The sequence below is a fragment of the Erpetoichthys calabaricus genome, chromosome 11 (assembly GCF_900747795.2).
Source record: "Erpetoichthys calabaricus chromosome 11, fErpCal1.3, whole genome shotgun sequence".
Taxonomy (NCBI): domain Eukaryota; kingdom Metazoa; phylum Chordata; class Cladistia; order Polypteriformes; family Polypteridae; genus Erpetoichthys; species Erpetoichthys calabaricus.
The window spans coordinates 128,194,457-128,207,477 of NC_041404.2; the positions used below are offsets into that span (position 1 = coordinate 128,194,457).

Sequence of the window (13,021 nt, forward strand, 5' to 3'; positions counted from 1 at the left end):
CCCTGCACGTTCCTTCTTGTCTTGTTCATTTATCTTTTGCCCTTAAGGAGTAGACTGTCTTTCTGCTCCTGCTGTTTTGTTTTTTTAGATTCTTTGTTTGATGTGAATTAATTTGTTTTTTTCCCACAGGTGCGGTTTATGTGCCTGTGTGCACCCGAGTCAGTCAGTCAGTTGTTTTCTGACCCGCTTAGTCCTGAACACGGTCGCAGGGGTCTACTGGAGCCTATCCCAGCTACTGTAGCATAGGGCATAAGGCAGGAACAAACCCTGGCCAGGGCACCTGTCCATCACATGACAAACACACACACACACACACACACCCCAACCACACACTAGGACAATTTAGCATTGCTAAGCCACCTAATCTGCATGTCTTTGGACTGTGGGAGGGAAACTGGAGCACCCAGAGGAAAGCCACGCTGAGACGGGAAGAACATGCAGATTCCCTGTAGAGAGGACCTGGGATGTGAACCCTGCTCTCCTTACTGTGAGACAGCAGCGCTAACACTGCCACTGTGAAATGTAACAGTAATTATATACTATATAATTAACAAAATGGAACATGGCTGAGGGGTGGGGATTGCCATGTAGTTGTGCAGTAAGCGGTTAAGACATATTTTGGCAGTGTTTCTAAACTATTCTAAGGTGTTAGTCAAGTAATTTAAACCAGATTCAAATTATTTAACAGATACTGTATTGTGTATACATTTTTCGTTTACAGTTGAACCAACTACAGCACCAGGTGCTCTGTGGTGGGCTGAGGTCACTTTAGTTGACAGAAAGTACATTTTTAAACTGGTGGCCTTTTACACTTCCTGAACCTTCCAAAAATGTCATCATGGAGGTTTGGTGGGCAGCAGCAGACTGACTGAGGCACAAAGCAGTTTCACATGGAGCACTTCCATTTTAGGAGTAATATTTAACGCTGTTTAACTTCCCACCACCCTTGTATTTCACCCTTCCATTGTGTTACAGTACAATGAGGCAGAATGCTGTGTGAAATGAACTAAGATTTGGTATTACCCCGACAAAGTCTGAAAGTGCTTTCTTTTTTCAGTACAACAGAGACGCCAAGGACACACAGGACTTGTTGAAAAAGCTGGATAATGAGTTGAACCACAAGTACAATCCTGAATTCAAGGACATCTACCAGACAGAAACCCTGATCCATGATTTGGACGTGAGTAGCTTTTGTTTGATTATGCAGCATGTAGCTTCACAAAGTGCTACGCAGAGCAGTTCAGATTGGCAGAAGTTCCAGTTAAGCAAATAAACAAACATGGGTGCAGCATCAGAGAGTTTCAGGGCGGCGATGTTTGTATTTAAGGCAAAAGTCTTATGTGTGGCTTGGTGCGAGGGTGTGACTGTGATGTGCGGTGTGCAGAAAGCATTTCAGGTCTGTTTTCTCACAGTTTTAACGTCTCTCTCTTTATCTCTCACTCTGCAATTACACTGCGACAGACAGACCCTGCCCCGCTAGCAGGTGAGAACTTGTACCTAAGTGCCTGGCTGACAGGCACAGAGAGGCCCCAGTGTGTGACAGGGGCCAACATGTAGGACAGTTCCAATCTTAATGATTTATTGAACTCTTTTAGGATTCACCTGTCATCCATTTGTTCGGCAAATATAGTGCCTGTCATAATGACTATCATTTCCAAAGGCTTTTACCACAAGTGGGAGCAGGTTTCACCCCAAATGTCATAAATCTTCACATACATATGGGGTTACCTAAAGTGTTCATTAATCAAGGTGGGATTCAGTTCTCATTAAGGGCTTACGTCTTACTGGTTGCCTCTGGAAGCTTGTTTCAGGTTTAGAAAGGGAGTCCCATAATACCCAGTGAGAAAAGTGAGCAATTTAAGGATGACCCTTTATATAAAGTATATTGTGATCATTTTTTTGTAGTGAATGGCGCTATACACCTTAATAAAGGGACAAGTATCTGTGTGTACAACTGGTTGCTATGTCTTTATCATTCCAACAGATGGCACACTACAAACATTTGTAGTAATAAAACGTATTGTATTTTTCTTTCTAACAGGCGGCACATCACAAACATTAACACTGCTTTTACAAATCCAATACCAAATGGCAGTTAACAAAGACATTTGCATTGTTTCCATTCCAACAGATGGCGCATCACAAACATTTGTAGTAAAAAAAATGCATTGCATTTGTCATTCCAGCAGATGGCACATCACAAACATTAACACTGCTTTTACAAATCAAATACCAAATGGCTGTTAACAGAGACCTGTCATTGCATTTGTCATTCCAGCAGATGTCACATCAAATATTTGTTGTAATGTCATTCCCTCAGGTGACATATCAGAAACCAAATGACTGTTAACAGAGACATAGGCATTGCATTTGTCATTCCAACAGATGTCACATCAAACATTTATAGTAATGTCACTCACACAGGTACCATATCAGAAAGATTAACACTGATTTCCCAACTCCAATACCAAATGACTGTTAACAGAGACATAGGCATTGCATGTCATTCCTGTTAACAGAGACATAGGCATTGCATGTCATTCCAACAGGTAACATATCACAAACATTAAAACTGCTTTTATAAATCCAATAGCAAATGGCAGTTAACAGAGACATAGGCATTGCATTTGCCATTCCAACAGACAGCACATCACAAACATTTGTAGTACTAAAATGTATTGCATTTGTCATTCCCACAGGTGCCGTATCACAAACAATAACACTGCTTTTACAAATCCTATACCAAATGGAAGTTAACAGAGACATAGCATTGCATTTGTAATTCCAGCAGATGGTGTATCACAGTCACAATGACTGGCTGCTCTGCTCTTTACATGGCTCTTTGAGGTGCCTTGCTATCCTTAAAATTACTGATTGCCTTTTGCTGCACTAGTTGGAAAAACACCTGCAACTGTGCAGAGCTGCCATTTTTATAGGTGCTCCTGCTATAGATGATGTAATGCCAGCTCATTCTTTTGGTGAGTCCTCCCTGGCTGATGTAACTTGTCCAGTGCCATTGCATAGCCCTCCCTACAAAGTCACTGTCCCCAGCGGCTACTTTCAGCTCTTTGCAACAGCTCACAAACTTGTTGAATTGGCTGGGTGATGCAGCCGGTGGACAAGGGAACATCAGCAGGGTTTGGGAGTGCAGTGCTGTCAGATGGCGCATCAGGGATATTCCGTGCTGCACTGGCAGGTGGCACAACCGGGATGTTAAGTGCGGTGCTGTCATGTGGTTTTGTCAGTTGTAGGTAAGCAGGTGAGCCACATTGTGTGGAAATGCAGATGTTCCAGTCTCTTTGCTGTTTTCCTTTACTGAACTGCTGCTGGCAAACCATGTTCCAGGTCTGGATCTCAGCTTTGAAACTCTCCCTTCACCGCTGCTTCACAATGCCTCTACGACCTGCCTTGTCCTTTGCCTGCATATTTTTACCACCGACCCTGATTCTCACTGCTCACTTGGGGTTAGTGGCAACTCAATCTGCCACACTTTTCCCCAGGTCTATGAGTCTGATGCTCTGCCTGTGTCTACGCACCCGGGCTAATGGACCTTAGCAGATTGAGAAGTGGTGGCGGAGCTGCAGAGGTTTCAGTCTGTGAGCTGCTTCCATCCCTGTATTGCTACTGCAAACAGCACTCCAGATTCCAGATTTGAGCATTGAGACTCTTCAGCACCTCCTCCAAAGAGCCAAGCAGGTTAATTTTAGGTTTCCAAAGCACTTGGCACTCTGCTAAGTTGGACTGTAGGTCTTCTCCATGTCCTGCTGATGTCTGATACCAATGTAGCGTCAGCCCCATGTGCCACAATGGATGTCTTCTCTCCTCTTTACAAGGCTGTTTGAGGTGACTCTCTATCCTTAAAAGGAATGCTTACCTTTTGCTGAACTAGTTGGAAAAAAACATGTGTGACTGTGCAGAGTTGCCATTTCTATAGGCACTGCTGCCGTTTATAATTTAATGCTAGCTCGTTCTTTTAGTGACTCATAGCTGGCTGATGTAGCTTGTCAAGCGCTGTCGCATAACCAAAAAAGCACAAAAGGATAGCATGCATATTTCATAATGAATGGCGTCTCATCTTGGAAGTGAAGTGGCCTCCAACACTAGCATCTCTGCTATAGCGCCTTCTATTTAACAACTTCCGTCTCTCCTATCATTGAATGTGCAAGCCAAGTTCCAGATAAGCCGTTGGTGCTACCATACATCTGCTTGGATGGGCAGTGTGCATTATCTCAGTTTTTCATTTAATGTTAAGTTAATTTTTTTTAACAAAAAACACTTATTTTCCATGTGTGGTGTTGAGTAGCAGAAATATTCTAAATTTACAATGGTTTTAGTAATGCCAGGCCAGTTAAAAGAAGGTGACTGGGTTCAGATCCTGGCCCAGTCCCTGCCTGTTTGGTGTTTAGATGTTCCCCTTTTGGCCAAGTTGTTTCCTTCTGCTTTCCAATCGAATACCAAATATGGCTTCCTCGTACATAATATAGGAGAAACGATTATAATTAGGTTGCAATTTTGGATGCCAGCTGTGCTGCGGAATTACATGCTTTTCACACTCTGAATGCGCACAGCTCCCCAAACACCCCAACACAACAGTTACAAGCACCAGTCTCTCAAACATAGATATTTATTTCCGTTGGGAAGCACTTTCCCTTGCTCCCCACTGCAGCCCACTACAAACAGTACACAAGAATAAAGCACCAATATACAGTCCGTTTCTTCTCCTTGTCTCTTTCCTTCAGGTCACGTCCTCCTCCACTCCTCCTTGCGAGCGTTGTCCTCCGACTCTGGCTTACTTCTGTGAGGTAGCTGGCTCCTTTTAAGCCGTATCTCGTAGAACTCCAGGTGGCTTGTTAGGCAGGTCTAGAATTATTCCCAGGTGTAGCAGAAGCCCAAAGTAGGGCTCTGCAGCTCCCATTGCTCCCCCTGGCGGCATCCCTGGAACCCAACAGGGCTGAGCCAACCAATACCAAGTCCCATATAGCCCTGTGGGACTCTAAGGGGTGCCATTACACCCCAGGGGGGCTGCCAAATAGCAGTTCAGGGGAGATAGCGCCCTTCATAAGTCATCTCCCCCTGTCAATTCCATTACAGAGGTGTCCCGGTTGGGTAATAGCGCAAGCCGGCATACGTCACATTTCTCCCCCCTTAGCTGAGCTTGTAGGACAAGGTGTCCCATCCCACAAGGGTTGTCCATCTCCATGGGGGGCTGTCACTGTCGACCTGTTCCTGGCTTCCTCTTGAAACAAGAAAACAATGTGAAAGGGAGATGCTGTGCCAATGACACCCTACGGCACCTATGTCGATTGCAAAGTGGCAGCACCTACAACAATAGCGTCGGCTGCCATCCATCACAGCGTTTAGAATCCATTCTTGATAATGTAGAATCGGCTGACTCATTATGGATGGATCTGAGCACAATTTAGACTTGGGCATGCTTCTGGCAAACTGAATTTATAAAAAAAGTTAATGTAAAGAAAGTATTACACAAAGGAAATAAACTTATTTGATTTGAATACACAATGAAAGGTTTGAAACATGAAAGTGCATTTTATGAGAAGGCCCTGGAAGTCACAGTGGACTCTTCACTGTCCGCATCCAGAATGTGTACAGAAACCATCATGAAGGCTAATAGGCTGTCAGGTTATTCAGCGTGCCTATGTGTGAAGTACAAGTCAAAGAACGTTATCTTTAAGCGATATAACACACTAGTGAGGCCACGACTGGAGTACCGTGTGCAGATTTTGTGTCAAAGCTACAATGTAGACAGAGGAGTGCTACAGAAAGTGCGAGAAGAGAAACTAGGCTGCTTAAAGATCATGTGGTCATCAACAGGAACACGGGAACACAGAAAGGAACTTAACGGCAAATTTTGTAGAAACGTTACAAAGTTTTTCTTCACACAAAGAACCATAGACATAGTGACCAAGTAAAGCGATTGATAGTAGGACTTTAAGGGCTCGTTTATACTTCATGCTTAGAATGTGTATGCGCACGCATCATGGCTGCCACGCGTTCCCAGCATTCATTTGACACATCCTCTGAGCAGGTCCTCAGGAATTAACGTGACGCGTGCATGAGTTGCAGTACCAGCAAAAAGTGTGTGTGTGGGGTGCAGTGTAATAAAAGTCGGAATGTGATGTCAGAGTCTCTGTTCACTATCTACATGTGACAGAAAGCTGCTTTGCAGATCTTATAGGATCGATGTGCGTACTTCGATTTTTGATGAATGGTTCGATATGGTGAAGCAAAATGGCGACATACAGATGCATTCGTGGTGCTTTTATATTCAAGCGTCGCATATTCCTGATCATAATGACACGATACATTTTAAATGTTTAACATTCCATCTTTTGTGATGTCTTTTTTTATAGCAACTTCACAATAGCAACATAATGTACAGAGCTGTATTTGAGCCATAGAGAAAAAAAAATAAGGACATGGTGAAAACGTGTATTTTGTGATTAAAGTGGAAATTTCGGCTTTAATCTCGAAATGTCCACTTTAACCTCGTTGTTTACTTTATCATTAAAGCAGACTGTCGTAAACGTCATCCTAGTTTTTAATCGCTACGAGCTTCTTGGACCTAACAGCAGCGGCAAGCAGCAATAGATCACCACACAGAACACATTAAATGTATGATATTACAACTCTTTGCAAATTTAGAATCTTTAGAATTTTACTTGTTATCACTTTCATGATGAAATGCATTAAAGTATGTATGTTACATTTTACAGATAAATTGTTAATTTCATTTAAATAATGAATACTGTTAATAATTACACACATGGGGGTGACACGGTGGTGGAGCGTTAGCGCTGCTGTCTCGCAGGGAGTCACGTCGCTGGTATTTCCTGCTGGGTTTCCACATTGTGCTCCGGTTTCCTTCCAAAGATATGCAGATTTGGTGCCGCTAAAATGATGCTAGTGTATGTGTGTGCTTGTATTCACCTTGCGATGAGCTGAGGCCCCGTCCAAGGATTGTTTCTGCCTCGTGCCCAATACTTGCTGGAATGGACACATCCCTGGATTGATGGATTTAATCATTAAACATCCTTTTCAGAGATATTGCGGTAAGGTGTCATTGGAATTTAATGGGTGTTCCAGGCAATTCACAACACAGAGAAGCCGAACCTCTTCTCACCGTGATAATATCTTGCACTGCCACCTGCTGGAGTCCTCCAGATGTACGTAAAGTACGCGTGCAAAAGTATAAACAGTGAAACGCTTGCATAGCAGGAGCGTCTGCTGCAGCATGCGTCGCGTGAAGTATAAACCCGGCCTAAGAACTTTCAAAAGCTGACCTGATGTAATTTTCAATAAATTAGGTGAATACGGTTGGTGAGCTCTAATGGGTTGAATGGTTGCCCATTAGTTAATGAAGCCTGTGTTCTAATCACACAGGCTTATCGTAGTCTGGGTGGAATTCACACATTCTGTCCAACCACATGAAGTTCTCCAGATTGTCTGGTCTGCTGCCAGAGATGTAGTGATTAGGTTAATTGGAGAATCTAGATGATACGGTGTCACCAGCAGGCCCTGTACCCTCCATTTAATATCCCCACATAGACAGGCTGGCTGTAAACTGGGGACGTCCAAGTCAATAAGCAACAGCTAATCCAGTTGACAGGGACAGGGCCCTCAGTGCCATTTGGCATGCATGTGTTCATCTGTGGGTTCTTGTAAAATTGGTGAAATTGTTTTAATGTTCTAGATATCTGAGAAATGGGCAGATCAAGCTGATTGGGGACTGTAACTCATTCTGAGGTGGACTGGTGGACACTGAAGAGCTGATCCCTGCTTTGCACAGAGTGCTACCAGGATAGTCTCTGTCCACCAATGACCTATTCCATAAATACGTTTTAGCAAAATAATGGCGGAATTAGTATGTATCTTGTATATTCTGAGCGTTTAATTATGCTTATTATGTTTTCTTTGTAGCTGATTTTACAAATATAGTATGCATTATATTTATAACCATGCTAATAAAAAAAGATTTACAAGTTGATTAAAAAACAGCTGACTTCTTAATAGCTGCTCAGTCCCCATCAGGAGGCCTTTGAATCAGCAGTGACACCTGCAGTTCATATTTGGAATTGCGTCTATGCCATCCTAGCCACCTTTATAGTGTAAACTGTGTCATTCATCTTTTTGGGTGCATTTACAAAAAATACATGAAACATTGAAAGAACGCTCAAAAATACCCACAGCAATTTAAAACTTTTAAAGTCAGTTTTGGGATTGCTGCCTGTCATCATTTGAAAGGTTTCACCTACACGTTAGCCTAATGTTTGATCTATTTAAAATTGACAGGTAACTGCTTCCCTCCATTTTCACACTCACATCTTCCAGTCAGGTTTATGGAGAAAAACTTTTAAACTAATAATTAAAGGTAAACACTTTTGTATTAAGTTTGTTTTGGAGTGCCCTTTCTAAGTAAATACTGTAACTGTTGAACTGATAAAGGGCAAGTAGAGTGGCACAACGGTTAATGCTGCTGCCTATTAACTAAAGGAGCTGATCACAGTCTAGGTGGCTGTATATTTACATTAAGTGAGATCATTAATTGATGGATGGGATGAGCTGATTGATTTTATTAATTTATTTTTATTTTTTTTTTGCCATTAAATATGTAATCAGTTTTCTCTAAAGCTCACAAGGTTCACAATTATCTGCCCACAGGACCAAATAAAAGCTCTTGACCAGCATGATGAGGTGATCAAGTCCTTGCAGAAACGAAGTCAGCAAGTGCTGCCTCTGAAATACCGAAGGGAAACTCCGCTGAAGCCCATTCCTGTCGAGGCACTCTGTGACTATGATGGAGACAAGGTAACAATGAATTACATCCTCTAGATTTTATTTTATATTTATTTTTTTCTGCTCTAAACTTTCTTTCCAACTTGAAGTAAATGATATGAGTGTGATCTAATAATCCTTGCTGATAATGAAGTTCTCAACGACATTTATGGTAATTGGACAAGACACGGCGCGCACATGCAGGCACAGCGCCAGCAGCTAGGAATTTCTTTTCAGGTATGTGAATCTATCAGTGGCTTTAGTCAAAACTGTCAATCCACATTTCTGTGAGAACAAACAGTCAACTGATGAAGACTTGGTGAGCTAAGCAAAGCAACTCTGCTAAATCAGGTATGACATTTAATAGCAGTACAGAGTGCGGCATGGCATTCTGCATAATGTGGCAGGCATCCTTTTTATACTTGAATTCAGGTTTTTAGTATATAGCTGTCTCTGCAATAGGCTGCCTCAGATTACAAGACACCGGACAAATCTAGCAAGCCTGAAATTATAATTCAATTTTTAAAGCCCTATGAAATACAAACACACTCATTCACAGACTGCACAAACTTTGCACAGTTATGCTCGTAAGGAGTTCAATCACTTACTTTGTTTTGTGTAGGATTCTATAATAATGAGCCAACGGTTTTATGATTCCACACAGTGTTCCCTAATATAGCACTTTGTGGTGTCATGGTTGTCAGTGGTTAGGGCCTGCTGCCTCTCGGTTCTAGAGGCTGAATGTAAAACCCTTCACTTAGCTTGTTTACATGAGATTCACTAACTCAGTTATTCACAGAAACCTGATTTCTAAAATGCCATATGTACAGTAAGCTATTATTCTGATTAGAGTGATGAGGTTGTTGACCTCTGAGAAACCTGATGAACAGAGGGAGACTTCTCCATGAATAAACCGATTATACGGCCACGTAGACCCTTAACCAGGTTATTGCTATATGCTATATATATGCAGGATTTTGTAGTCTGAGCATGTCTGTTGCACTCTGTCAGCCTGCTTCGCATACAATGTCAGCGGCCACAGGTAAATAAATTTCCAGAGGCAAATGTTGGGGCGATCGCATTATTGCTTCTCCTGGCTGAAATAATCAGTCTGGGTATTTCAGAAATCGCTAAATTTATGTTAATGAGCTGAGCTTACACTGCCGAGCTCAGGAACACAATCTCGAGAGCAGTAGGGTAACACATTAAAAGTAAGGTGTGTTATAAAAGTCTGATTACTTTTTTAAAGTAACCTAATGCAATACTTATCTTACTGAAGTAGAAATGCCTGTGCTGTTATTATTGTAGCAGCACTGGGTGTAAGGCAAGAAGCTCAAGTAGCGGGTCCTTTACAGGACTCAGTCACACAGCCAAACAGAAAAGAGTTTGCTGCATGCAATCCAGTAACAGAAACCTACTAAATAAAGCATCTATTTGACTTAACATATTTATAAAAACACAAGGAAATTAACACAGGCAAGGTGCTTATTTTCAACTTCACAGTGGCTGATGGTAACATTTCACTCTTTTTTTGTGCAGTTTAATGGTGTTTAACTGACAAGCAGAGCTCCAGAAATAACTTGCACATGTAAATGCAGGTTATTAAGAAACCAGGTCTCTGCCTTAACTGGGTTATTCACCTTAACCCGATTATGTGTGGGCATGTAAATACTCGGACCGTCTTTGTGGGGACTGCACGTCCTGCTTCTCCCCTTGATGCATTTTTCTTCAGTGCTCTGCTTTTCCTCCCACACCCCAAAGACATGCAGGTTAGGTTGATGTGCTTAGTCTTAGTGTTTGCATGTCTGTGGCTTGCTGTGGAAAGCCCATCACGGGTATGGTTGGTTTCGTTCTTCACCCCAATATTGCCATCCTAGACCTTGCCCCATGACCTTCCTTCAGTTGGGCTAAGCAAGATTGATTGCACGTTTCCACTTACAAGCCAAAGATGGTCTTTATAATATGCAAATATAATTCAAATAAAACACAAAATAAGAATAATCACATTATACACTATGTACATGGCAGAACTTTAAAGAACTCATATGTATGAGCACAGCAGGCTAAGACTAGCTGACAATGGAGTAGATAAAAACATATTTTTATTTTACCCAGATTCCATCTAGTTGTGGCTAAATTGACACATGCAAATGCTGAACTCTGGAAACGTACAATGTTTTTACGTCAGGTCCATCATGAAGCCCTTGTCTATATATATAAAATCCCTGTGTGCATCCAGGTGTCCGTGTGTGCGTGTCTTCTGGTGAAGTGCGCATGCGCGGGGCACGGTGCAATGCGCGATATTACTGTCAGAGAAAGTTAGAGGCGTTTTACGGAAATACAAACCAGTATTACAGTGAGAGGAAATTAAAGGTACACAATACAGTGACGCATATTACAACCACATACAAGCCAGTATTACTGTCAGAGGAGATTAAAGGCATATTACCGACGCGCACGCCTGTATTACCGCCAGAGAAAATTAAAAGGTATATTACGGACGTACAAGCCAGCGGACGTACAAGACAGTATCCTTCAATAAGGGCGCGCACAAAAAGGCGAGCCTCAAAAGGGCGACCTCAATTGGGTGCAGCAAATAAAGGCGCGCGTAAATAAAGTTCTGCACCGTTGTTGCTCTTCACATATTCCAGAGCCTTCTGAACTAAATTATCTACGAACGCCTTTATTCGCCACGATCAATTGAGGTTGCCCTTTTGAAGCTCGCCTTTTTGTGCGCGCCCTTATTGAATAGAGCCGTACAAGACAGTATTACTGTCACAGAAAATTAAAGACACACAATACATGGCGGCAGCCCACGAAGAACGGTCAGCTCAGCATGTAAACATCAACAAAAGAAAGGCTGAAAGAAAGAAAAATACGACCAACAAAAAGAATGAGGTCAAAGTCCCTTGCCATTTAATATAGACTGTTCCTACTAATGTTTATGCACAACTGTTCTAGCGCCTATTGTTGTAATGGGCTAAATGACTACTATGTCAATAAAATATCATTTAAAAAGTCCAGGCTGCTACATACATCTGTTGCCTGATGTTGGGTTAGCATTCCAATAACAGACTTTCTCAAATTCCCCAAGGTGGTGTTTTTTACCTCCTCAAAACTCTCATCTACTGATACTTACTGATAATTAATACTCTCAATCGAGCCCCAGCTTCACTAGACCACATGTTTTGTGTGTGTACCAAATTAACATCTTTCTGGACAAAAATTTTAAATGCCTATCAAACATATATTGAATATTTCTCATGGGCTTCCTTGGTGTCATAGTCACTCCTACCCCACTAACAGCTGTGTTTGGTGGACTTCCAGATGGGCTTAAGGTGGAGAAGGACAAACAAACTGGATTTGCCTTTACTTCACTATTAACACGTAGACTTATCTTGCTCAACTGGAAGAATCCTAACTCTCCCCTTTTAAGTTGGGGTAACTGATGTTATATATTATTTGAAATTAGAAAAAAGCAAATTCTCACTTAGAGGATCTGTTTAAAACATGTTTTAAAACCTGCCAGGATCTAATTAATAACATTTTAGAATAAGCATTTAAATTGGAAGAAAAGACTCCTTCCTCTTTTTACTACTCTCAATAGTTTTACTCTGGCTGTTGGCCTTCCTCTCTTTCCCATAGTTGGAGGTTGATTTGAATTTAGTTTTGTTAAATTTGACTTGATTGTGTGGAATGTTATATGCTTTTAATACTTTTTTTTTAACATTTTATTGAATTTATTAAAATCAAATAAAATTCCATACAAGCAAGTCAAATTTTACAAAGCTAGGTTTGAATCAAATCAACGCATTTAATAAATTCAATAAAAGATAAGAAAAAAAATACTCTTGTCCCAGGGCTACAGTGGATTGAGAAAGTATTCAGACCCCGTCACTCACTGCACACTTTATTGTGTTGTAGATTTCATTTTACATGGATAAATTTGCCATATTTGCCCAACAGAATGTCTTCAATAACCCATAATGAAAAAGTGAAAACATGTTTTTTGAAATGGTTACAGATTTATTAAACATCAAACACTGAAATACGTAACATATATGTATGTATTCAGTGTCGTGGCTGTGGCAGTCCAAACTGTGTTCATGTGCATTTTGTTTGCTTTAATTCTCCTTGAGATGTGTCAATCAAGAACTTGATTGGAGTCCACCTGTGCTAAACTGAATTGACCAGAGATCATTTAGAAAGGCTCACACTGGAGAGTATA

General features: G+C 41.4%; 1 protein-coding gene across 1 annotated transcript in view; it reads left to right on the plus strand.

Annotated features, from left to right (window-relative positions):
• Positions 1–13,021, plus strand: part of ppl (periplakin) — a 90,192-nt gene that overhangs the window by 54,717 nt on the left and 22,454 nt on the right. The window contains 2 exon segments of the mRNA XM_028813888.2: positions 1,058–1,180; positions 8,680–8,826. Coding sequence (XP_028669721.2) covers positions 1,058–1,180; positions 8,680–8,826 — 270 coding nt within the window.